The sequence below is a fragment of the Perca flavescens genome, chromosome 6, assembly GCF_004354835.1.
Source record: "Perca flavescens isolate YP-PL-M2 chromosome 6, PFLA_1.0, whole genome shotgun sequence".
NCBI classification, from domain to species: Eukaryota; Metazoa; Chordata; class Actinopteri; order Perciformes; family Percidae; genus Perca; species Perca flavescens.
In genome coordinates, this window is record NC_041336.1 from 18,955,296 (window position 1) to 18,982,546 (window position 27,251).

General features: G+C 37.7%; 5 protein-coding genes across 5 annotated transcripts; all 5 read right to left on the reverse strand.

Moving 5' to 3' along the window:
- Positions 1–442: 442 nt before the first annotated feature.
- Positions 443–1,974, reverse strand: LOC114556826 (ictacalcin-like). Its single transcript, XM_028579875.1, has 3 exons — positions 1,870–1,974; positions 947–1,086; positions 443–838 (listed from the first exon to the last, which is right to left on the reverse strand). The coding sequence occupies exons 2-3, from the start codon at positions 1,079–1,081 to the stop codon at positions 713–715; spliced, it is 261 nt and encodes an 86-aa protein (XP_028435676.1). The 5' UTR covers positions 1,082–1,086; positions 1,870–1,974; the 3' UTR covers positions 443–712.
- Positions 1,975–3,428: 1,454 nt separating this feature from the next.
- Positions 3,429–8,520, reverse strand: LOC114556827 (ictacalcin-like). Its single transcript, XM_028579877.1, has 3 exons — positions 8,417–8,520; positions 3,932–4,071; positions 3,429–3,821 (listed from the first exon to the last, which is right to left on the reverse strand). The coding sequence occupies exons 2-3, from the start codon at positions 4,064–4,066 to the stop codon at positions 3,699–3,701; spliced, it is 258 nt and encodes an 85-aa protein (XP_028435678.1). The 5' UTR covers positions 4,067–4,071; positions 8,417–8,520; the 3' UTR covers positions 3,429–3,698.
- A 7,070-nt stretch (positions 8,521–15,590) lies between these two features.
- On the reverse strand, positions 15,591–19,240 carry s100w (S100 calcium binding protein W). The gene is made up of 4 exons (XM_028580569.1): positions 19,035–19,240; positions 16,686–16,779; positions 16,174–16,322; positions 15,591–16,031 (listed from the first exon to the last, which is right to left on the reverse strand). The coding sequence occupies exons 3-4, from the start codon at positions 16,312–16,314 to the stop codon at positions 15,843–15,845; spliced, it is 330 nt and encodes a 109-aa protein (XP_028436370.1). The 5' UTR covers positions 16,315–16,322; positions 16,686–16,779; positions 19,035–19,240; the 3' UTR covers positions 15,591–15,842.
- A 2,159-nt stretch (positions 19,241–21,399) lies between these two features.
- LOC114556682 (protein S100-A1) lies at positions 21,400–22,873 on the reverse strand. Its single transcript, XM_028579700.1, has 3 exons — positions 22,766–22,873; positions 21,773–21,927; positions 21,400–21,668 (listed from the first exon to the last, which is right to left on the reverse strand). Exons 2-3 carry the CDS (start codon positions 21,908–21,910, stop codon positions 21,507–21,509), a joined length of 300 nt encoding a protein of 99 aa, XP_028435501.1. The 5' UTR covers positions 21,911–21,927; positions 22,766–22,873; the 3' UTR covers positions 21,400–21,506.
- Positions 22,874–24,240: 1,367 nt separating this feature from the next.
- Positions 24,241–26,790, reverse strand: krtcap2 (keratinocyte associated protein 2). The gene is made up of 5 exons (XM_028579699.1): positions 26,619–26,790; positions 25,700–25,854; positions 25,383–25,446; positions 24,829–24,895; positions 24,241–24,714 (listed from the first exon to the last, which is right to left on the reverse strand). The coding sequence occupies exons 1-5, from the start codon at positions 26,620–26,622 to the stop codon at positions 24,594–24,596; spliced, it is 411 nt and encodes a 136-aa protein (XP_028435500.1). The 5' UTR covers positions 26,623–26,790; the 3' UTR covers positions 24,241–24,593.
- Positions 26,791–27,251: the final 461 nt, after the last annotated feature.

Sequence of the window (27,251 nt, forward strand, 5' to 3'; positions counted from 1 at the left end):
TCGATAGTTTAACATATTCGGTTTTCTAAACGTCCTTTAAATGAAAGGACAGAATCTTTGTTTGGACTATAGTCACAACTCATAAGACCATAACCTGTGATTATGGGTCATTAGTAGGCATGATGATGAGTAGACCATTCTTATTGCCAAGGGATAAAGACTGGACTGGAAGCAGTATTACTAAAGCTAATCTATTTGTCTTGATCAACAGAAAATTAATCACATATTTTTATAATTTTATGTAATTGTTTTATGATATATTATCATAAATGCCAAACAGGTTTTTTAAGTCCAGCTTTTAGTTCATGAAATATATAAAAGGCAGACTATGTTTTTAAAGATTATTTTAAGACATTTCTGCCTGTGGAGAGAGGGTCATCTGCCTGAGTTTGCACAATATCTGTATTTCATTTAGGAACAGACACAAAATCATAAAACGTGACAACATTTATTTTTGTTTCTTTATTAGTCACCAGTTATGTAATTAACATCAGTGAAAACACACTCAAAGTCAGCATCTTTCAAGTCCCTTAAGCCAACATAATAACCCATCTTTGATTTATCTGTGTTTAAGCAAGTTTTCCTTTTTAGAACATGTGATAATGACATGTACTGTACATTTTATAGATGTGACTGTAATAAGTTGGATTATTTTTTTTATTTGGGACAAATTGAAGAAGGCACTGAAGATCTGAGGCAATGTGGCCAATACTTATTTCGAAGTGCTTATCACAGTGATGGCTGCTACAAAACTGACATACTCCTCAAAAGAAACAACGCCATCACCGTCGTTATCCAGCATGCCGAAGAATTTGTCCATTTCAGCTTTGCTTTGTGACTAAAGAAAGAGAAACAGTAGGAGTTATAAGTAAACATGTAAAAAGAAATATGTCAAACAGGCATTCACAGCTCTCTGTTGCAGTGCTATATCTTTATATGTACTTACTCCTGCCCCAGAAAACTCTATGCGGAGCAATTCAGCAAGTTCTTTCTTGGTTAAAGTGTCTTTGTCTCCTTCTTTTCCGGCGTACTTGTCGAAGATAGTCCTGAGGAGATCCATTGCCTGCATGAGCTGTGACATGGTGGCTGGAACGAGAACATATTGTTGACTGTGTAGTTCAATGTTTATTTATTTATTAATGTATTAAATTTACATGGCTGGCAATATGTGGTAACGTTTCATGCCACATTTAAACACATGGGTCGGACTCCACTGCGTTAAAACATTAAATTAAGAGGCGTTGTTATCTTTTTTAATCCTTAAGGGCGAACAAAACTACATTTCTAGTGACCATTGGTTTTAAACAAGATACATGATCAAGTATGGGTGGTGCAACAGAAAAGCAAATTGGCAATTTGGTGTGACAGGCAAGTCTCTGAACATTTTTAAAACAATTCAAAGAATCAAAAACGCTATGCTGACTTCCAGCATATAGTCTTCATGCCAACTCACTTAACTGGCAGTTTCTTCTCAATAGCTTTGGCTCGATACTGCCATACATTGTCCTCACTCACACATTTTCTATCTATATATTCCTTTCAGTTTTCCCACCCTACTGCATATCTGTAGAACTTTTAAAACAACTTTTCATTGTTTTTCCCAGAATTCTTGGTAACTTGAATTTACTGAATTCCTACTAACGATTGTCGCTATTATAATAGTCAAATTATATAATTGTTATAATCTTTCCATAGATTTACATGTAAGTCCTATTCAGACATAGCACTCCACACAATACACCGACCACACCCAGAAGCTTACTCATGCATCTCATGCCACATCATATCAAGTATCAACTATTTAGATAAACTAAATGCTAAATCACTAATGCTGTATTTCAAAAAAAGATAAAACATATTTCCATTTACCAAATTTGTATGAGAACTTGCGTAGGTAGATAGGGTCCGAAGAGAAGGATTTGAGAAGAGAGCACAGACACAAATGTATTTAAACAGAGGTTGACACACCCTCTTTCCAAGCCTTGCCCCTCTTAATATCTTTTTTTCTTTTTTCTTTTTTTCTTCGCTCCAGAAAAACAAGCAACAGCGCTGGGGTGTACTCTTTTTTGCTTTCCCTCTGAAAAAAGCCTCCTTTCATACCAATAATACTAGTTTGGGAAAGGTACAAGTCATATTTGAATATTAGGATGCAAATAGATGATTGCATGTCGTGTAGTAAGTAATGGTGGTCAATATAATCTCCTTCAGTCCGCAGGATAAGTCAACATAAAATCCTCCATTCATAACCTGCAAGGACAGGTAATGCCCAGGTATAGTAACATTTAATTCACAACAAGGCTCCTCGAGTTAGTAGAAGTAACACCAACTTGAAAAGGAAAATACCAATTGGAAAATGAATCCCCCTTTATTTTCTTGTTTAAATCTGTACTCTTAAATTGTAAATGTGGTCTTTTATTTTAGGGGAGAATGACATGCAGCAAAGGGCTGCAGGGCGGAGTCAAACCTGCGGCCGCTGCGTCAAGGAGTAAACCTCTATATATGGGCGCCTGCTCTACCAGGTGAGCTACCCACGTGCCCATTTAGATCTATTTCAATTAATGTATGCGTTGTTTGTTTTGATTATCTATTTTCCAGTCAAATATCACTTATTGAATTACTTTTCAACTATATGAAGACCTCCATGCAAGAACCTCACTAACACATTTATGTGCCAATAATTAAACACTAAATGGGACCATTGTAATTTTGGTATACTTTTATTACATGTATGAAGTATGAAAGTAGGCCTACATTTACTTGTTATGGAGAAGGCTATTTTTCCTAACCTGACACGCCAGATGATTTGTTGTCATTAGGTGCTCTTAATAGGTTAGTCCAGCAAAGACTCCTGTTTTGTCCTTCTTCAGCTGTGAGGTGACAGCTGTGAGGCCATCTTTTTGTAGATTTTTCACAGGCTGAATTAATGCATAAAGTCCTTCCCCTTTGGTAAATACTGTTCAACTGGCATGGACACTTCAGGGTAAACTATCTAAACACAAGGTGCATGGTGCTGCATAAGCATCTGACGAACGAACAAGTGCAGGAAGATTACATAGTATCTTAGTTTTATTGAGATGGAATGAGCTGCTTATAAGGTTAGGAGATGTATTTTAAACAGACTATGTAAGCTACTACTGTCTTCAAGTCATACTTAAAACCTTTTACGAATCACATACAACTGTTTGCCTCTCCCTCATTGTTTTTTTCTGTTCTTTCTGTAAAGCGTCCAAACATGTAACACATAATAGTGTACATGGGATGGGTCCCTGAATGAGGAGCTAGGCGACATTTTAGTTCACGTTATATAAAAAGCCAGATTATGTTCTTAAAGATAATTTTTAAGACATTTCTGCCGTAGATGCGGAGAGAGGGTCATTAGCCTGAGTTTGCACAATATCTATGTTTTGTTTAGGAAAACACACACAATGTGTATTTTTGGTTTCTTTATTGTTACTTATGACATTAAAAAAATCAGTGAAACACACTCAGAGTCAGCAACTTTCAAGTCCCTTCAGCCAACATAATAACCCATCTATGATCTGTGTGTGTTTAACCAAGTTTTCATTTTCAGAACATGTGATAATGGCATGCATATTTTACAGATGTGACTGTAATAAATTGGATTACACATTAGTTTTTATTTAGTGCACATTAAGTATGACACTAAAGTTCTAAGGCAATGTTCAAAATACTTATTTCTAAGAGGAAATCATCACAGTGATGGCTGCCACAAAAGTGACATACTCCTCGAAAGAAATAACACCATCACCGTCATTATCCAGCATGCCGAAGAATTTGTCCACTTCAGCTTTGCTTTGGGACTAAAGAAAGAGAAACAAGAGTTGTAAATAGATTGTAAAACAAACAAAAAATATGCCAAAGAGCCATTCACCGCTCTCTGTTGCAATAGTGCTAGATCTTTTCGACTTACTTCTGGCTCACCAAGCTCTGTGCGGAGCAGTTCAGCAAGTTCTTTCTTGGTCAAAGTGTCTTTGTCTCCTTCTTTTCCAGCGTACTTGTCGAAGATAGCCCTGAGGAGATCCATTGCCTTCATGAGCTGTGACATGGTGGCTGGAACAAGAACATATTGTTGACTGTGTATTTCAATGTTTATTTATTTTACGTGTTAAATTTACATGGCTGGCAATATGTGGTAACGTTTCATGCCACATTTAAACACATGGGTCGGACTCTACTGCGTTAAAACATCAAATTAAGAGGAGCTGGATGAGCAGCTTGTTAAGACCATGAATGTTACTGCCAAAGACACACTTGTTCATTTATCTTATAAATAGAAGTGACTACAATTCAAATTTTCCTTTTCGCATAAGTCTTGCTCTATTTTTGCCTTGTCAACTTTTCTCTCCCTGAGGGCTACATTTCTAGTGACTATTGGTTTTACACAAGAGACATGATTAAGTATAGGTGGTGCAAAAGAAAAGCAAATCGGCAGTTTGGTGCAAGATTATTATAGTTTTGAATTTTCAATTAGTTTTTATTTTATTTTAGTTTTGACTTTTCAAATTCAGTTTAGTTTCAGGTAGTTATTTTTAGAGTGTTTGCTAGTTTTAGTTTTTCAGAACGTTTTCATTTTAGTTTTTATATATTTAGTTTTTGTTTTACAGTAGTTTCAGTTTGTTTTTGTAAGGGGCAGGTATAATGTCTCAGTGTCCGATGTGAAGCACAGCAGCATCTCCTGGAATGTCAATATTAAGTCTGTTTAAGTTCTGTAAAAAAAACTAAAACTGCATTCATTTTTATTCTATTTTTATTATTTTTTTAAACCTGGCAATATACAGTAGTTTCGTTTAGTTTTAGTTTTTTTTCGTAAAGTTTTATTTTTTATTTAGTTTCAGTTTGCTAAAAATATTTTTCACTGCTTATCTTTGTTTAAGTTAAGGTTACCCTGGTTTGGTGTGACAAGCAAGTCTGTAAAAAAACAATTCATGGCATCTAAAAGCTGTAGAGACAGAGCACATTTAAGTCCCGCCCACACCGGAGGGGAAAACAATTAATTTCTCTCCATTGACTTTGTATCGTACGAAGGGGCCTCTCTGTCAATTCCATCTGCTAGCAAACAACAGCAAAAATGGCTTAACCCTTGTAATGTGTTAGAAAGCTGCAAACATTTTTTGTGTTAGGGGTATGTATTAGAGTTTAGATTCTCTGGCCGAGCCCGAACTTGACATGGGTCGGGCCGATATTTCCCACCACTATCCTTGTGCCGGGCTGGGCCGGGCCCTTGATTAAGCATTTGTGTTTTTTAATCATTACTTTATTAGCCTAATTGGGTGGGGAGAAAGCTATCCCATAATCAGAAATATTATATATATTTTTAGGCCTAAGTAACAAATGTGTACAAAGTTGCACAAGTTAGGCTACAAAGTTACAAAATGCAACACGCGTCATGCGCAGCGTCTCCTCCACTCGCACGCATCACACCGGGCCTGCTGTGCTGTATTGTGTAGCTTAAGTGCAACATGGAGCTTGAAGATGTAAATAAAAAAATTAAAACAGGAGAATTAACCGTAGACAGTTAAAACAATGGACAAAGCGACGCCGTACCGTTCCACGGAAACCAGTGAAGTCTATTAGAAGCACCTTTCCGGTGATGGCTGAGCGTTACTGCGCAGCCTCAAAGTGAGCTTGACGACATAGATGTGACTTGAGCAACCTGTCTGAAAGTCTTCTGGTAGCTGTGCCAAGAGAAATCTCAATCATTCCCAATCTTGCAGAGACGTAGGTATATGTAAGGAGATAACATAGGCACAGGCTAATTATTGCTAACTAAAATGCTAATTAACATTAGTAATTAAACCTAAACAGCTAATCTAAGTTGAAACTGCCTGCGAGCTTCTCCTGTACTATACGGTAATTTGTCTACTGTGCGACAGAAAGTCACATGGTTATGACACAATTGTTAGCCTATTTTTAAAAAAACGCCTTGTATGGAGCCATAACGTGTAAATTGTAATGGAGCCTTTTATACATCGTGTTTCTTTAGAAATAAACAATGAACAAATAGAGTCTTTAAACGCTTCAGATGTAAAAAATTTCGCTGTCAAAGTGACACCAAAATGAATGACAGTCAATGGGATGCTAACGAAAGATGATGGCTTGTTAGCATCAAAATGGCTCCATAAGAGGTACGCTTTGCGGAGGCTCGCCCCTTGGAATTAACTTTGAGCATGTTTGGAGGAAAGTCAGAGGTATGGAACCATTTTAAACAAGTCGTGGGCAGTGACAACATATGTGCTGGCTTTGTCGAGTGCTCTTTTGTTACTTCTCCAAGCACACCCCTTCTAAACAGATTTCTGCAGTTCAAACAACTCAGAATTGTAGTTGAGAACGTCAGTTATAACGCCCCACGTATTAAAAAATTGTTGGGTTTAAATTGGGCTCAGGCTCATAATTACAGGTAATGTGTTGGGCCGGGCCTGCCTCGGACACAACGTGCACGGGCTCGGGTAGGGGCGTGCTTGATTTTTTAAGCTTTAGCCCACAACTGCCAATATTCTCTGCCGGGTCATATTTGACCCGTAACACCACATATGTCATGTCATTTTTTTAGAGACATTTACAATTTACTAAAATTCTCACGTTTGTTGTGTTAGAATAGCCATGTCTGAGGATATCATTAAGCCTTGTTCCAATGGTATTTTTTACACCTCTGAACATGAAAACGGGGCAAATTTGACCCTAACACAATATAAGGGTTAAAGCTGCTGTGTGGTGGGATGTACTAATAACAGGGTAAACAACCCATAACTAAGTTTTTATAAGCTGCTGAACAATAAAACTTAGCTTTTAGGAAGACAAAATTGGATACATGCAATAAGAGATGTTCAGCAGGAAGAATGGGAAAACTGTGACATCCTGACACTCAGTATGCCTAATGTTAAGCCACTCTGTTTAAACGCCGAAGTGGAGGAAGCCTAGTGACGAGTCGATAGCAACCAGTTTGTGTGTTGAATGTTACCCAGAGTGCCTTGCTGAATAGTCTCAATGTTTTATTGTTTTATTTCATGTGAATACTAGTTTACTAGTAGCCTAGAAATTGATGTGGGTCTGGCTTGTCAGGCTAGTTTACTAGAGGAGTAACTTAGTATTTGAAGTAATGCAGTAATGCAGGAAGTGTGCATTTAGTTTCCATGCTTATTGTGTTTCCACAACAACGTTAGTGAGTAAATCTACTGAAATGGCCACCACACCATAACATAGGAGTGGGATGCGTCAGATGAGAAAGCAGAGGTTTAGTTACGTATGTTATTACTGTAAACAACAATGGGAATCTGTATATCTTTGCCAAGCGTAAACCAGTACAGAAGGTAGCCTATCTATAAATTGTTGGGGGAGGGTCATGCCTTTTTTCCAAATCGTTTTGGAGGGTCATAGAATTGTTCTTACTGGCAAGGGGAGGGTCATGTCTATTTTGACTAAAGGTCCAGAAACTCCTCCGGTGGCCCCTTAAATAAATAACGAACAGTCCCTAACTTGTCCTTTTTGGTAGACGTAGTTTGCTTGAATAATCATTTGACATGCTTAAAATATTATAGGTATATTATAATAATAAAATAATTTGTGCTAGCTACAAGCATTATGTTATCATTTCAGCCCTTAGTTGCATATTGTGGCACAGATTGTTTTCCCCTCCGGTGGGCGTGGCTTACAGTGGCATGTCCTGTTGTGCTCTTCTATGTCTATGGTTGTGCTCTGTCTCTTTTGTGACTATAGTATCAGCATGGTCGTCATGCCAACTCACTTAACTGGCAGTTTCTTCTCAATGACTTCTGCTCCATACTGCCATACATTGTTCGCACTTTTTTGTTCCTCTCAGTTTTCCCACCGTACTACATGTCTGTAGATCTTTTAAAAAAAAATATCATAATTTCTCCCTCTAGAATCCTCTGAAAGTATTAAATTAGTAAAATATTTTAAAGTATTTTATTCCAGACGCGAGCTTTTATTTTGAAAAGTAGAAGCTCGGGGACGGCACCAGGCAGGACGGCATGACATGGGACGCTCCAGGCTGCCGCCGTACCCGCCTCAGAATTCTTGGTAACTTTAATTTACTGAATTTCCACCAATTGTATTGGTCACGATTATAATAGTCAAATTATAATTGTTATAATCTTTCTATAGATTAAAATATAAATCTTATTTAAACGTAGCACTAAGCACAGTAGGCTACACCCCACACGGAAGCTCATTCATGCTTATTCATGCACCACATCATGCTACTACGTATCAGATATTAGCTATTGAGATAAAATAAATGCAAAATGATTAATGCTGTATTTCAAATAGGATTTTTAAAACATATTTCCACATGCCACATCATATCAGGTATCAACTATTTAGATGCTAAATCACTAACGCTGTATTTCAAAAAAAGATAAAACATATTTCCACTTACCAAATTTTTATGAGAACTTGTGTAAGTAGATAGGGTGGAAGAGAGGGATTTGAGAAGAGAGCACAGACACAAATGTATTTAAATAGAGGTTGACACACCCTCTTTCCAAGCCTCACCCCTCTTCAAATCTTTTTGAGGGGTTGGGGTTGAAAAGTTTGTTAGTGTGGTCTTGAAACTTTTGAACTCTGTGTGTGTGTGTGTGTGTGTGTGTGTGTGTGTGTGTGTGTGTGTGTGTGTGTGTGTGTTTGTGTTTGTGTTTGGACTGAAAAAGGTGGTACAAGATCTTTGTAAGCAATTTGACAGCATTGTAGTAAATAATTTCCAGAGCATCAAAATGCGTGCAGACAAGCTAATCCAGCAAAAAAAAAGTGCATAAAAAGTCACCAAAATTAAGTATTTGAACCTCATAATTAAATACAAAATTAGGGAAAAACTGCAAAAAGGTCCATTTTTTGATTAAAAGAACTATTCCACTATGCTGGCTACGGGCTTGCTCCTGTAAAGTAACAACACCATCACCGTCATTATCCAACATGCCAAAGAACCCTTCCACTTCAGCTTTGCTTTGGGCTAAAGAAAGATTAGCAACAACTAACAGTTGTAAGTAGATTGTAAAACATTAAAAGAGACATTTTAAAGAGGCATCCACAGCTATAGTGCAATAGTGCTACATATTTTTTACTAACTTATGGCATATGAAGCTATGTGGAGCAGTTCAGCAAGTTCTTTCTTGGTCAAAGTGTCTTTGTCTCCTTTTCCAGCGTACTTGTCGAAGGTAACCCTGAGAAGTGCCATTGTGTGAGTTTTGACATGACATTTTAACACATGGGTCGGACTTTACTCCGTTAAAACATCAAATTAAAAGACTGGGAGGAGTTGGATGAGCAGCTTGTTAAGATCAGAAATGTTACTGCCCAACACACTTTGTTTGCCTTATGCATGGATCTAATTATGAATGATTCATGCTACATTTTAACCAATAGATTGGACTCTATAGCTTTAAGTCTTGCTCGGTTGTTGCCTCATCATCTTTTCTCGGTCACTGACCATTGGAACAAAAGACACGATCAAGTATGGGTGATGTTACAGAAAAGCAAATGGGCAGTTTGGTGTGACAGGCAAGTTTCTAAAACAATTCAAGGCATCCAAATGCTGCTTGCTCGCTCACTCACTTTGGTTGTTTGTTCTGAACAGCTTTGGTTCGGCACTGTCATTAATACATTTTCAATTCCTCTCAGGCCTAGTCCACACAGACACAGGTATTTTTTTTAAAAGCGTAGCTTTTTCTGTGTGATTTGGCCTATATACTCTACACTTTAGAGTCTACAGAATGTTTTTTTTCCTTGTCATCTATTATGTATTTTTCCAAATATTGTACAGATTTTTAGGCATTTCATTATCTTAGAGCTACCCAGGTGCCCTGGTATTGCTAATTTTAGATAAAAGAATAGGGTATTATTTCCAACACTACTAGCAAACTGTGGAAAGAATTTTGTCTGACTAACATTACACCAAACAATAAGCTTTACTGAGTCACTACAGCAACATGGAACAGCAAGTCTGCACAACTCTTATCTCAATTGTTTCTACTCCATGTCAGCCCAACTTTGTGTCTTTATGACTGTTAATACAGCCCTAGTATGCAGCACTGTGTCAGAGGAGAAGAATACACACTTTTATGATGGCAACAAGTACAAGAGACTACAGCCTCCAGGATGCGGTGTTTGGAATGAGACTCTCAACAATCAAAAAGTATTTTTCTGCATGCTCAAACAATATGTTGCAACTGTGGGTTGACAATATCATAAGACTTGTTTTCGCTGTGCGGTAAAAAAAATTTATATTTCGAGTGGGTTTGGTATTAGCACAGACAAGAAGAAGAAAACAGAGAATAGGCGTGGTCAATGATTCACTGTTTGCAGACAAACAATGTCCTCCCTTCACAAACACACCAACATCTTCTAAAAAAAAGTACTCAGTACATCAGCCATTAAAAGTGGTGTAATGATTTCAGAGCTATTGTGATAATGAACCCTGTCCTTGTCAGGATTTGTTTAAGTATAATGAACCCCAGAGACTAAGTGTGGCTGCAGACCTTTTGGTCTTGTTAATATATTTTTTAAACCTTCATCTGAAAACTGGAAAATGCTTTGACTTGTGTGAAACAGAGCATGTTTGTGCAGATGTTATAATAAAAATCTACCTTTATAATATTACATGTATGTATAATATTAGAGCATGGGGCTCTCTTTTTTTGTCAAAACAGGCTGCTGTTGTGTGCTGTGTAGTCTCTGCCTCTCTCAAAACACCACACAAAAATTTCCACTACAACCCAGTGGTTGATTGTGTGTGTGTGTGTGTGTGTGTGTGTGTGTGTGTGTGTGTGTGTGTGTGTGTGTGTGTGTGTGTGCATGCAAGAAAGCTTGTTTACCTCAAGCAGAGGATTTTAGAGAGGAAGTAGCTAAATTGCTCTTCATTCTTTCTCCGCCCTGTTTTCATCTTTTAGTCAAAGTTTCTCTCTTTAGTTTAAACAGAAGACCAGAAAATCCAAAGTTATGTGATGTGAACAAATCATTTACTTCCTGATTCTTGTAAACCAACAAACAGCATATGCATTCAATTATTGCTGTTTGATCAAAAAAAGCTTGTAGTCGCTCCAGCAGCTACAGTGTGACACAACCCTATTGAGTTCATTGTAGTTTATGAGCTATGATTTAGCTGAATGTATCCCTGGAAATGAATGATGGATTCAAACTGGAGCTTAGTTCTCTTACAGTTGTGTGGTTTGAGCAAGAATAATGCTGATGCTACCACGCAGCTCGTTTTACAATGAGTCAAACATTGGACTGCAGGCAATGTGAGACCCACAGACACAATGGAGTCCAAGTTTGTTGTTTGTATTACTCTCCCATCCTCTTTCTTTCTTTCTTTCTTTCTTTCTTTCTTTCTTTCTTTGGCTCTGATTTCCATTGTTTCTGTGCTTTGTCAGTTTGTATTACAAACTACTGCGTATGCTGAAGTGGTTATTGACAATATTACTTGTCTGGGCATGTCTTCACAGCAGTCAGAAAGAAAGAAAAAGGGTGTGGGAGAAGAAATCTGCAAATGTGTCTTCAGAATCTGTGGCTAGCTTCCACCCACCACCTCATTTTCTCATGTTTGATATATTACTGTGGATTATGGATTTTAATGTTATTGTTTTTATTGAGACAGAACAGGGACACAATGAATTTCACTGCACATTGCACTGTGTATGATTGTGTATGTGACAAATCAATTTGATTTGATTTGAATCCTTGTGTGCCTAATCCGATTTGTAAATTTGTTACCCTTAATCTGTGTCCGTACGTGAATCCATAGACAAAATTGTAAATGCGTATTATATGTATTATGGCTGAAAAATTGAAGTTTTTTGCTCCAAGAGCTGGAAAGACAGACAAATCATCAGTTACAACTCAGCAGGCCTCTATATGTAACTTTTGCTACACTTCTGCCGTGACAGAGATCTGCAAATGCGTGTGGCGATTTGCAAATGCATTTAGAGATTTGTCTGTACATACTTTGCTCGCACTGTGCCTCAGTACAGCCTATACATACCACCAATTGGCTATAGCCACATGCATGGCTGTAGCAACCAGTGATTTTAGGCGTGACGTTGTTGGGCTGCATAGACGCTGCATTGTACAACAGCCAGGTGTTATGTTACTCTCTATATTGTCTGTTATTCTGATGTAGGCTACATTGTTTTAAGTGACTCTGTGTGGGGAGACTTTGGTAGGTTTCTACAGCTTCATTGTCTCAGATTCCTCCTGCTCTCAAGAGGTGTTGTTAAGACTCATACATGCAGCCGAGAATCAAAATATAGAACAAGGAGCCTAGCAACCTGAATGGCCTCTCGCGGAGGTGGAAGTAATTACACCTGAGTAGGGTGTGTTCTTTTCCTTGCCTGAGGTGTGCTCAGATCATTTCTGGTGGGGAATCGCTCAACTGAATCTGAATCTGTTCTCTGTCCCTGAGAAATTATAACCAACTCACAGTCTGTAGTGATACTACATGCTCTGAAGATTTTGGGTCTTAACAAGTGATTTCAATACAGACATGTCTCCATGACATTTTGTAGCTTAGCGCAAAGACAGGAAGCAAGGGGGAGTGACATTTTGCACTGAAACACTCACTTGCTTCATTTAGAGTACTTTTGTGTAGTCTCTTCCAGTCTTCAGGATTAATTATATGTACTTGTGAAGTAGAATAATCATCTATGTTAATTTATGCTTACAATACTGTTAGCTATAGCTTTGCTTCTGCAGACAGTAATTTAGGTCCCTTGCAGACAATTTATTGGGTAACACTTTACAATAAGATACACAAAAAAATAGGTAATTAATGATTAGTTACTGTTTTTGAAAGGGTAGTTACCCTTTTTCAGAAGGATAACAAATGATTAGTTACCCTTTTTCAGAAGGGTAGTTACCCTTTTTCAGAAGGGTAACGAATGATTAGTTTCCCTTTTTCAGAAGAGTAGTTACTGTTTTTCAGAAGGGTAGCTACCCTTTGTCATTCGTTATCGTTCTGAAAAAGGGTAACTACCCTTCTGAAAAACAGTAACTACCCTTCTGAAAAAGGGTAACTAATCATTTGTTACCGTTCTGAAAAAGGGTAACTACCCTTCTGAAAAACAGTAACTACCCTTCTGAAAAAGGGTAACTAATCATTCGTTATACCCTTCTGAAAAAGGGTAACTAGGCAAACTAAACATTTGTTACCCTTCTGAAAAACAGTAACTACCCTTCTGAAAAAGGGTAACTAATCATTCCTTACCCTTCTGAAAAAAGGTATACCCTTCTGAAAAACAGTAACTACCCTTCTGAAAAACAGTAACTACCCTTCTGAAAAAGGGTAACTACCCTTTCAAAAACAGTAACTAATCATTAACTACCTATTTTTTTGTGTACCTTATTGTAAAGTGTTACCAAAGACTCACATTTCACCAGGAGTAAGTTTAAACTTACAGTAAGACCCATTTGAAAGCAGGATGCTTTTATTGCAAATAGTGTGCTGCTGCTCCATTTGGCACTCACTGTTCATTCAGACCTTCACACTGTTCTCCTTGTACAACTTTCTCACGCAAACAGATTAAGTCCTGTGTCATCCTGTATACAGTACATTCTAGTTGTTTGAATAGATAAGTGGCCAGAAATGAACCCAACCTACTCTTTCACAGAGTTTATTGATTAATGCATGGTAACATAAAATGTCTCTACAAATATGGCCAACTCAGACCTTTTTTGTGTAAGCCTGACTGAAAAGAAGAAAAGGAGTAGGCTTTACTTTGTCCCTTTGTTTAGATTTGTCTAGATTTACTTACATGATGGTTGGACCATTTAAACAAATATCAGACCAGGTGCATTCTGTTTATTCAGCTTCAAGTGGCTGACAGATTGATAAAGGCGGTGCATTCAAACAAATAGATGTAAATAGGCAAAGATAAGTGGCTTCACACAAATAAATGGTAACTAAGAAAAAGTGAGAGCAAAGACAGTGAGTTGTTAAATGACTCTTACTGGGGAAAACTGATGCAAAAATATATTATTTTAAAATATTTGACGAAATACCTTTGAGATACCATCACTGTCATATAATTACAAAGTAACCTTTTGCCCTTGGGAAATGTTGTTCCCCTTGCAAACTCATGCTTGATGGACAAAATTACCCACAATCTTGCTCACCACTGACAGTTGAGTTTGCCTCACTATGCTCAGATAACATCAAACAAGAAACTGTGTTGTACAGCACAGGTCCACTGAATTTGGCCGGTCAGCTTTCTCCATTAGAGCCACAAACGTTTGGAACACAATACCCAGCACCATCAGGCAATGCTCTACTCCAGGGATCTTCAACAGAGGGTCCGGGGCCCCTAGAGGGTCCTCAAAGTTACTGCAGAGGGGTCACCAAATTATTGTTAATTTTTTTCAAAAATGTAAATTGTCTTAACATGAATCAAACATATTATGAGCAAATATAAATCAGCCTATTTGTGACCCTAACTATAACCCTAACCCACCTACCTACACCAATTCATTTGGTTCCATACTTTACGCAGAGCTTCTAAACACCTTTTTTTTTGTTTATGGTATCTCACTCAAACTCACTTATAGCACATGAATGGACAGCAGGATATGCTTGCAATAGTGTGCTGCCAGATGCTCACCTCTTATAAACAGCATTTCAGTGGACTGGCTCCACCTTGCAAGCAGTAGGGAGAATGCAGTATATAATACATGGGCAACTGTTTTATGAAATGATGAGGAAACAAATGTGTAGCTATTCAACGGTCCTTCTCCAAAAAAATATAACATAACATAACTACATTAACTCCAGCGAATGCAGGACTATTCCAGCATTGAATTGCCCTTAAACTATTCAAACCCTTTAAACAAATGTTTGTATGCAGATTTAGAATACATTCTTGCTATTAAAAAGTAAAACTTTTCTCATGACCTTGAGCAGATATCTTCAACACGAAATTATTGCTAATTTTTTGAAAGTCTTTCATTACAGAAAAATACTTTTTTCTGTAAAGGGGGGGTAAGTAAGTCAATAGTTGCAAAGAAACTTCTGCACAGTGTCTTACTCCTTTCTTTGCAACTTTTTAATGTTTTTTCAAAAATAACAATGTCTTAACATGTATTGAATAAATTATTAGCAAACATAAATCAGAAAATACATTGATGATAGGCTTACTTGCCTAAAGTAGACATCCACAGATACAGTTAATCCTAAGGATTCACTGTGCCACATAAAAACATGATTTATAAAATCATACCAACTTTTATTTCAATAGCTTTGTATTCTATGCACTAAAAAGGTATGTGTAAAGGCTTTAGGCCCAGTTTAACACACAACTTCATTTTATACAATATATGTAGTAGGGGGACCCTGCTCCGTCTCTCTTTCAGTTAAGGAGTCCTTGGCTTAAAAAACATTGAAGATCCCTGGAATAGAGCATAGAGACATTTCTATTGAGGAAGCACTGACAGTGATATGTGCACTGGAGAAGATAACGGGTGATGACTGTTGAATCTTTGATGAGCCCATGCTTGTTTCCTTCCTCAGCAGTGATACCAGATACCTATCAACTACATGTGCAGTGATTGCCAGGAAGCCCACAACAAACTAAACTTCTTCTAGTGTTTTATTCATTTTCAGGAAGTATAGAATGTAAAGTTCTTTGAAAATCAGATTACACAGTGAATATAACTTTTGGATGCACATTTCAAACACAAATCACAGGCTTGTGTTAAATGATGGATGTGCAAATTGCCTAAAACCAGCAGCATCTGTTTTCAAGGATGACTGTGTGTATGTTATAAATGTCATTATATATTTTGGTGCTACAAACATTTATAGGGTTTGCAGTTCATCTTTTTCAGTCTTCTTCTTCAGCTTCTTGTTCTTTGCCCTTGCCTCTCTTGACACCCTTGCCTGTCTTCTTGTTGTAGTAGCATTTGGCCAAGACAGACACACACCGACAAAACTCTCTGAAGTTGACCTCACCATCATGGTTTTTATCCAGCAGCTCCATGGCTTCCCCGATGTCATCTGCATTGATCTTATCCTGGAGAACAGATCAGTTAATTAACAGAATGGAATGCACAAAAGCACACCCTGACTGGTTAATACCAAGCAGCATATCAAATCTACTGTATTTAATGAATAGCTGTGCACGTCATGTGAAGTGAGTTTGTCGATTCTCTTACTTTTAACTCAGGACTTTGTATTTCTTTCTCCAACACCTTCTTCAACTCTTCTGTGTTTAACTGGTGTTTCTTGCCATCATCATCAGCATACTCCAGAAATATATCCACAATATTTGTAATGACCTGTTCCAGACGAGCCATGGCTGTAGCTGGAGAAAATAAATTGTATTGATTGTGAGTAATTAACAAAGAGTCAAAAGGAAATACTTTTTTTGCAGACTGTGTAGTGCTGTCAGGTAGAGACACATCTTGTCAGACTAATGCTTATAGACATGAACATATGGTGTAAAAGTCAGAGGTTAAAAATCAGCACAATAAGGGGATTGAGAAATGCTCAGAGCACTGCATAAAACTCTAAAAGACGCCAAAACATTACCCTAAAGTTCATAACAATTGACAGACAACAATTTTGGCATTTCCGTTGCATCTTTCATGCTCAGCATCCAAATTAATTGCTGCTATTTTTTTTCTTCCCTTCCATCCCTGACATCCTTCTTTTCATCAGGACTCACCTTAAGCGTTCACGTTCCCCGGGTGAAGAAAGAACAGTCTGTGTCACAAGCTGTCCCAGGTGAGACTGTTGTCAGACTGACAGCAAAGCCTCCTCTTAAAGAGTGGAAACACACACACACACACACACACACACACACACACACACACACACACACACACACACACACACACACACACACACACGTGAAAATGTTCCCCTTTTCCACCCAACTAGCTTCACCAGTTCTATCTCAGTTCTGTCTCAAAACTGTGCCAAAAAAAGAAAATATAAACTATAGACAATAGTTATGTTTGTGTTGTATAGAGCAGTTGTTGACACTGTGCGTGTTAGTGAACAGTTATAGTAGATCATACATGGTTTGGATTTTTTTACAATCACTTTGGCGCTAATTTCAGAACCTTGACGTCATTTTTCAAAACTCTAACACTTTTTTCAATTGCTTGGATACAATACACATAAACCTAAGATCATTTGTTCATTTAACAAAGATCACCTGTTCAATATGACACAACTTAACATCAAAGTACTACTATTTCAAAAAGCAATTCACACATTACATTTCAGATGATTGTCTATTGATTTCATTACAATTATCTAACTATCAATTGATACAACTACTCAAAATGATAAGTAACTGTTGCATTACTCTCAATGCATAGTTGTATGGAAACAGACAAACAATATTCCATGTTTAGATCATGAAAGTCAAGATAACGAGATTCATTGTCACCAATTAGCGTGGAGCATGAACCAATTAGACTACATGATCTATGGATGTAATATTTCATCATCATTCTTTACTGTAATGTACTACTGTTTATCAGACACTGTTTCTATGGTCCCATGTACCACCTTTGAGACTATTTACAATATTGACAGTACTGCACTGTATCGATGCAGGCCCTTGGAATTGCTGGTCCAATTCTGCCAACTCGTTACTGATGATTGATATATATATATATACATATATATACATATATACTCATACCACATTGTTTGCCATGCCAAGAAGTTTGGCTAATTGCAATGTAGATGAGAACCTGTGGCCAAATCCACAAGACAGAGTTGATAAAGATGTAGAAGTACAGTAATCACTTCTTTGTTTTGCTTTTTACTGTAAAGTACAAGCAAGTTGAGGAACACTGCATTTGATGTTTTACAGTACTGTCTTTTCTTTTCTATTTTGTAGCTAATTATTTTGCTTTGATTCAAATAAACCTATGTTGTGATCGAATACATTTCAGGTTTTGTTCAATGATTTCACTGTGTCTGTAGTATTCTCTCTACTACTTCAGTACTTTTACAGGGATGTATTTACATCTAGTACCATAATGAAACATGTATCACCTATTTTGTACTACAATATTTAATGATTGTACGAACGATGACACAGTAAAACTATGGGTAGCTTGTGTGTGGGTAAAGTAATGTTTCAATGGTATTTCACCATAAATTTGTTTTTTGAACCAATGGTTGTGCATGTGCAATATTTATTTAAAGATATGAATGCACAATGCAATGTTTTGAACATTGGATAGCCTGTGTTACAAGTGATGATCGTTTTGAGTTTTGTGTCTAGAGTTTTGAAAAATGACGTCAAGGTTCTGAAAGGCGAGTCTCTTAACTGAGGAGCTGCTCAGTGTAGCTGTCTGGAGAAAATGTGGGGTTTTTCCAGCCCAAAGTGGTGAGTCAAGTCACAGTTATGTGTGCGTGTGTGTGTGTGTGTGTGTGTGTGTGTGTGTGTGTGTGTGTGTGTGTGTGTGTGTGTGTGTGTGTGTGTTTATAAGCATATGTCTCCACGTCCGCACAGAGTGTCTGGTCTATCCTGCTTGCCCTAGAGTTTTGCTCATGTTCTATATAAATAAGGCTAGATTTATATTCCTATTGTCTGCTGGATATGTCTGTCTCTGTCAGTAAGAGTGTCTTTGCTGTTTGCTTGAATATGTTTGATTCTGACGCAAGTCCCTACCCATTCATCCTGCTCAACTGTTGTGTAACTCAGCCTCCATTTTCTTCCTCTCTTCCCCTCTGTTGCCCCCTGCCAAGTCCCTTTTAGGTCAACCCATTCAGCGCTAGCTTCTTTTCACTTTTCCCATATTACTTTCACTTATTGAATGCGATCAGATTCTCCTTGCAGGGGACGAAAAGAAAATAGAGACGAAGGATCATGTGTTAATTACAAAAAAGTTTCCACATCTTTCCACACTCTGCTGGCTGGGGTATGAGTTACAGTTTCACTGGTGGAATCTGCACCATGAACATGAGCACTTTAAAAAAAGTAGCTTTGAACTCCCTTCTAAATATTAGTTTTACTATCCAGTCTCAGATGTAAATGTTAAAGACTTACCGTAATTATTCAATATAATGTAACAGCTGTATGTTGATGTGGCTGTGGTCTCTTCATAACCAATATAATCCACCAGAAAAGAAAAAAGTAAGCCACCACCTGTCCAAGTGAATAAAACAACAGCAGAAAAAGTAAAACCACTTCTTCACATAAAAGTCATGAATCACACAGCGATGGAAGGAATTTCCTTGACTGTAAATGTTTAGGTTTTTTTAAGGAAGAATATTGTGACATCTAGTGGTAAATTAAAGACAATACATGACCTCCTGGTTAAAGGACTAAATCCCCACTTTTCATTTTATCTCTATGTTCAATACTTGTATGGGTGTATTATAGGAGTAATTGTTGAAGGCAGCCATGTTGGTTAAGCTGCAACCATCACTCAACCCAAAAATATAAAAAAAATGTATTGAAAGTCTTAGTGTGGCATCCAACTAACTTGGACTACCTGGACTACTTGAAAAAACAAGAAAAACAAAGCTTATAATAAATTACCAGGATTGGAAAGAGTGTTAGAGTACCATACTCAAGATTAAAAAAACAAACTTTTATTAAAATGTACATTTTTATAAAAGGATAAAAAAAAAAGGTACTTAGATAAGGTCAGTCAAATTAGGTCATGTTGATATATATATCAGTTGTGGCACTCAAAATGAGTCACAATAGGTGCAATGACAATAAAGGTTTATCTTATCTTATCTCTAGAGAGGGCCTTTTGCGTTTTTTATGTTGAAGTAAAAGCCACTGTAGGTTCTCTACACGCTTGGAGAGGATGGGTTGAGGGGAAGGGTATTCAGTTGGTTGCCATCTATAATCCTACATTTTGCTAGATCCTTAATTTTATTGAATTGTTGTGCATTTATTCACTGTTCACTAACTGCAAACCATAATGTTTACATTGACATCCCATATGTTCAGTTATTTAGATGACTGACTTGTGCAACATTTGACATGGTTTTCTGTTCAGGCTTCAGCAGTGAGTCGATAGCCTGTAACTGGGATTGCCCTCGATGGTTTGCCTCTTCTTTGTCAAACAGGCAATGCTCTTATGTCACTGGCAATATAATTTCCTCACCAGCTGACCGTTGTTGTGCTCCAGGGCTCCTATTTTATTATCTTGCATTCATTCCTTTGTTATTGATTCAGTTTCTGCATTCTTTAAGTTTTTGTGCAGATAACATAAACATAGTACTGTATGTCCAAAAGTTATAATGGACTGCATGTTTGATAAACTTATATTTTGACTTGTCACAGCTGGAAAAGCATGTATACAATAAAACTAATGATTGATAAACTCCATTTAGCGGCTTCGAATTCCACACTCTTCCACTCCTCTTGTCACACCCTCACGGCTTATTGGGACACTTCAATACAACAGAGCCATTGTTATTGTCATTAGTAACCTGTCCATTTCCTATATACGCTGAGGAAAAGTTTTTCATTTCTCAAACTCCTGCAGTGACCACCCACTGGATTCAGAACTGACTTTAAAATATTTTTGAATACTTTTTAAAGCATTAAAGGTATGCTCCTTCCCGTTGTGCTGTGTATTTTAGAGTTTATGTGTCCTCTTTTCACAGCAAAATCTCTCTGCTGGTGAATGCCAACTATCCTAAGAATCAGGCTGAAAAAGCACACAGGGCTTTTGTAATCATTGCCCACAGGCTGTGGAATATTCTTTCCTTGAAAATTAAAAACATAGAGGTACTTGCTGTCTTATCCTCCTACTCGTAGTTGGCCTATGGTCCTTATAAAAAATGTACTTACTGATTATTATTGGAACTAATGCTCTGGAGTGTACAGTGTCCTTTGGCTGTACTTTAACCTTCTTTTAAGCTACTTCATTGTACTTCCTGTGGAATTCTGTATTGGTTGGTGCAAGTGGTGTTAAGTCCCTTCTTCAAGGATGATATACTTTGAATAAAAAGACGTGTGTGAGATAACAGAAGATGTGCATGTAAGTTGGAAACACAGGGGGAATGAACGATTTGGCATCTAAACTAGAGGAGGGCCAAGAGAGAAATAACACCGTCACCAAATCTTAGAAAAAAAGGCATGCTTGTTTTGGCATAACTCTAACTCATGAACTATGACATACAGGCATGTGATACTGCAACCAAGCAACATCTGATACCAGCACATGTTCCATATTGAATCTATTACATACAGCATAAAAACTGCTGTGTCAATTGAACATTCAAGGAGTATTTATGTATAACAGATGGAAATCAATTTTCTCTGAGGTATTTTCTGGCATTGGCAGAATTCTTCTTGACGATAATAGTCCCATGTGTACATGGGGGGGGGGGGGGGAGTATTTTGTACCCAACATACTAAAAGACAATAAGACAAACAGAAGGTGAACTCTTGTTAAAGGTAGTTTTTACTTGTAAATATGACACACATTTGTGCAACAAAATTATTTTACTACTAAAAAAACTGAACGTAATTACTCTCCCTCATATTTGCCCATCACTTCTTGCCCTTCTTCTGATTATGGAGCATGTAACACTTCTCACAGGCCATCGAGAGGCCGACGACAAGGGGAAGAAACTCTTCAAAGTCCAACTTATCATCTTTGTTCTGGTCCAAATCTTTCAATATGCAGTCCACAGTTTTGGGGTTCTTCTGGGTCTGAAAGAGCAAGTTTAGAGTGCAAAGTTAAAGTAAGAGCAATAAGTTATGCACATTGATCATAGTGAGGAGAGACATCACTAGAGAAAGCCGAAGATTCTTACTTTCAGGAAGGTGGGTAATTCTGTCTCCATTAGTTTTTTCAGTTCTTTCTTGGTTAAGGTCGTTGCATCGCCGTCTTCATCAGCATAGCGGTGAAATATCTTAATCAGGGACTCCATGCAATTCTCCAACTCAGTCATGGCTGCAGAAGTGGGTGCTGAAAGGAGGAAAGACAAGTCTGGGCAAAAATCTTATGGGATATATATTTTCTTTTTCTCTACACTCATCTTACAGCTAAGTTACTGTGCAGAATACTATTTAACCTACAGATAAGATTAAAGACATGTTCTGTTATAGATTCCACTACCAAACAATATATAAAATGGATACAGCTGCAACAAGGCGTTTTCCCCCTAAAGCCCCACCTTTACTTTTACCATATATATATATATATATATATTTTTTTTTTTTTTTTAAATGCAGGACTAGTACTGCATGTCTAGGTATTGCTACTTTTACTTAAACAAAAGATCTTCTCCAATCACTGAGGCAACTTCTCTTAAAACTAACATATTGTTCAGTGAGGATGTGGGTGTTGGTCCTGCTGGCACTAAAAGGAAATTCTTTGGCTATTAGACATCGTTTTCTGGCACTAAAATCCTTATCTCAATCCTCCCACTCTTTCTCTCTCTGTTTTCCATTTTACCATTTCCCCGGTTGAGTCCCAAAAAACGACATAGGCCTACACAGGCATTAAAGACAAAGAAGAGTGAAATAACTTAAGGGAAAGACAGACGGAGGACCAGCCGCTACTTGTCAGAAGAGGAACGTCGTGCGTAATGCGCCAACAACGCTCAAGCCCGCCCAAGAAAAATATGTTGACACAGACTAAACCTTAAGTAAGCTGCATGTAGCCTCAAACGAACATATAGCAACCGAGATAAATAATCTTAATAATAGTTTATCACTTTTTCTGTCTAAAACCATGCAACTTAGAAAAACGCGAGACAACAGTTAAAGCAGAGAAGTTGTTAAGGTAATGAAAACGAACTTACCTGGACAAAAGAAAAGGCAGACAAGTTTGAGATTCAGTGAAGAGTGAGAAGCTCACTGGAAGTTTATTCAAGAATTTATAGTCCGCTTGGCAACGCCCAGTATGATGGGAGGGAGAGTGAGGGATATAGAGACAGAAGCAGAGGCAGAGAGAGAGAGAGAGAGAGAGAGAGAAATACCGTTAAAAAAAAACTCCATGAGCAAACACTTTCCCTGCCCATGGTTTCCCACAAGACTCTTCAACAAGAGAAGAGATAGAGATTAATCCATGAGTTTTAAATGTGACACTTTCTTTTAAAGCTGAAGATTTATTTGTCCTTTAGTGTTATGATGATGTCATCTTTAGACAGAAATGTCCAGGTCCAACTTTCACATCTGGAAAATCTGTTATTCAAAGTTCTTCTAATGTGAATCCTAATCAAAGTGGCAATGGCACAGCAAAATTACGCAAATCGGTCGACACTCACACATCTTCTCACAGTATATAATGCTGGGACATGCTGAGTCTAGGCCAAGGGTCAATATCTTTGGTAACATAATGTTCTTTTAGGCTCTGGTGGCTTCTTCTAATCCAGTCTTCTATTACTCGTTTCTCTGGGATATATTTTACAAAACCCACAGCTTTGTGTCCGAAATAATCAATTATACAATTATATTATTCAATTTGAATGTGTTTTTTCAGGCCCTATCTGGTTTCAAAAACAGCCAACTTACGTGAAATTGATTGCTTAGGACATATTAAACATCTTTTTAAAAAGTTCATCTAAGGAAATTTCTCTGTCAGGAATGCCAAGTCACACTGACAGTCACACCTGGAAGCTGCCTAGTACAACCACAGCATGGCCACTGAGCAGCTCCACTGGAACTGTTGGGAGTTTAAGCCTTGCCCAAGGGCATCTCAGTGATTTTATTTTCCCTATCCACATGTATCCTGTCAGTCCAAGTCCATTTTTTCCTTAACCTTTACGCCACCATTGCTCTATAAAAACAAAATAGAGCAAATATAAAAATCTATAAAAAAAATGATACCTTTCTTGACATTAAAATCGATGGAAAACTAGTACTATTTACCACCCCAAAGAGGCACCTTGACAAAATGAGTATAACCAGTCATTACTCACCCCTCTTTGAAGCAAACAGTGACGTCAACTACAAGCAACTTCATGTTCACATCGTTGGATTTGTTAACATTGTCCCTGTCATCAAGTCCCATCCCTACACACATTCACACACCTGGGGAAGTCCACAACCAGTCTACTTCTAAGGACCATGAAGTAGCAATGATTTAGTTACTTCATCGGGGGCATTTTGAGCACAGTAGGTGAAAGACAAAAGATAAACAAGTTATGGTGTCTATCCCTCCCCTGCCTTCTCCTAAATGGTATTTCAGCTCAGTTTGAGGATAGCGCCACACGTACCTTAACAACTAGACTGCACACTGAAAAAACTGGTTTGACACAAGAAGAACACATTCAAAGTCTTTTACAGAGTTTAATTACAAAATGAATTAAACAAAAAAAAAAATCAACTTGATGTGCTGATGAATGCACAGATAAAGTGATGGGAGGGTTGAATCTCTTTGCAATCAGTTTAAAAAACAGTGCTGAGGAAAAGGTTATCAATGGAATGTTGACAGCTTTTTTTATGGCCTTGATTGAATTTGAGATCATTGTAAAAAAACAAAAAAAACTATGTCTTTATGATGCCTGCAGGGGGGTTATGGATTCAAAACACAAATGTCAAAATATGCAACTGCTGTGTTGCACTGGCCATCAGCACCTGGGTAATAATAACTGATTCACTGGATACAAGTGGGATCCAACAGATTCATCAGTTCTTCCTTTTGCCTTTGCTGGCAGCCTTGGCTGGTGTTACTGCAGGAACAGCTGCTTGGTAGAGAGCGGCAGATACTTTGTTGATGTAGTACAGGGCAAAAAGGGAGAATATCAGGCTGGAATAGAAAGAAAGAAAAAGCAATAGAATAAAATGCATTTAGGGACTACTTTTAATGTGTCGTATGAAGTTAAAGTAGGTATTTGTGATCTGCAAAGGTATGGTCACGTACCATGTGGTGACACAGACACGGTGTACCAGACCAGAGGCAAACAGTGCCAGACACAGGCACAGCAGAACTGGAAGATGAGATATTGAATAATTACATTACATGTCATTTAGCTGACGCTTTTATCCAAAGTGACTTACAGTTAAGTGCGTTCAACCTTGAAGGTGCAAACTCCAGACAACAAGTAGTAAGTACATTAGCTTTAAATAGGTAATGCTACAAAGAGCCATATCAAAGTAATAATACAAAAATAAAACAAGTGAGGGACAGAGTCTGAATGATATATTAAGCACCCTGTTTCTGAGATGGTATGTTAAACCACTGATTCGATCACTGACCAACTGTGTATTTAAAAAAAATTAACTCCTATTAGGAGCGGCTGGCCTGGTGCTGTTTGGATATGCTTTAATAATCAAGGTTCATGTTTCAGTGTAAGCTGAGCAGACGCTCGACTCTGCAAATCATAGGAGAAATATTAGGCTAAACCATCATGTTAGCATAAAAGACACTCTGTGGACTGACAGCATGAGTTTGATTTCAGTGCTGTCACTACTTACTCTCTGGGAATATCTTGGCTTGGAATCCCTTCCCGAAAATCAGATTTTCTAGATTATTAAATGCCTGTAAACAAAGTTAAGGTGGAACACTCCACGGTGGCATCTGTACATTTACATGCACACAGGAAACTAGGGTAATCAGAGAAGTCAGGTAAGGCAGAAAATGGGATGCACCATTTTGTTGGAGAATTTGTACACAAAAGACAACTGCGTGGGAAGGTCATGAACAAAAAGCTATTTTAAACAAAACATTAGTTACTAAAGAATCTTGTAGTATAATGATTAGCAACAAGGATTGAAGCAGTTCAATAGGATACAGTGAGGGAGCAGATGAAGAGGACTGAGCCCAGGAAACCTCCCAGGATGGTAAGCCACTCAGTGGATCCCAGCTGCTTACTGAACATCTGCATCCCAGCAAACACCAGCACTGACAGCAGACTGGACAGCACTAGAGAGGTGCCCGTGTTCACCGCTGCCAGGCAAATAAAGTGTTTTATTGTAGAATTCAAACACAGATGCAAAGTCCTTCACAAAGACCAGGCATCTCATAAAAAAAAATTAAAAACTTGTAATGCTAGCCTTGACATTGATGTAATAGTATGGTGCAACAGTATCAAGTCACTTCAGCTGTAACTAAACAGTTTTCCTCTGCTTGACCGCATTATAAATAAAAACATTTAATTTCAACACACTTATATCTATAGGACAAAAACAGGACTACGGAAGTATAACATTAACTGTTAACATAGTTCGTTTCAGCTAACAATAAAACCTCTGATAAGATATTTCAAGAGAGCAGCTGCTGTAAAGACTCTGCTGCTAGCATCATCATCAACTTCAAAGACCCGTTAAAATACCAGCTCTCACTTGAATTAGATTGGCGACCTAACTCGTTATAACCTAACGCCACGTCAGTGTTCGTTCATAAACGTTTCCGTCCACTTGCTGTTAGCTTTAAGCTAAAGAACCGGCGTTAGCAGAATACTTATCCGACTAATGTAACTCTAAACATACTCAGTGTAATAAACATTAAAATGTCCTTGCTTTTTTTAGAGTACTGCATAACGTTATAGTAAAACATTGCTGCTGGACTGCCATCAACTTCTAAACGTTAGCATTAGCTAGCTAGCTTGTCCATAGAACTAGGCGCTAATTTATTACAATGCATAACGTTATGCAAATACAAACGCGCTTGGTGAGTTTACGAGAATGATAAATTAATCGTGCAATACATACCCATGATTCGATATTAGAGTCCTCGTAATGAAACCGAGAGGAATTAGGTTTAACTTGGCTCTTGGCTCCAGGCTCTAGGAACTAAAAACCTTACCACCCGGTCCAAATGACAGGTAGGACCAGTGGGCGGAGTCTTGAATATGTCAATGGGAGGAAGAGACGAGAAGACTTTGTTGTCATGCTTGTTTAATACCTTTGTGCTGGTTAGATTGAATTTTTTTTGCCGAATAAACCGCAGGGTCATAAGTCATGATACATGTGTCTCATGTTTTAGTTATACATACATTAATTTATATAAGTACAAATTAACTGATGAAAGACTTTTGTTTCATGACAAATCTGAACTGTTTACCATTGTACAAGAGTGTATTACCATTGCTATGCTTCATCATCTATGTTTTCTGCTGATTTTGTGTCAGTTTATAACAGTTCAATCATTCTTAAATCTAATGTTACATCTTCACAGGTTTTACCTACTTTATTTTACCCTTACACTGTACAATTTTGTAACCCTTTTTTTTATATTGGATTAAGACCTTGGTTGTGGTATGGGTCTGCTAATCTGGATGGGGGAGGCATTATTTGTACACGTTACGCACTGTGAAAAAGAAGTGCCTAGGAGGAAAAAACAAG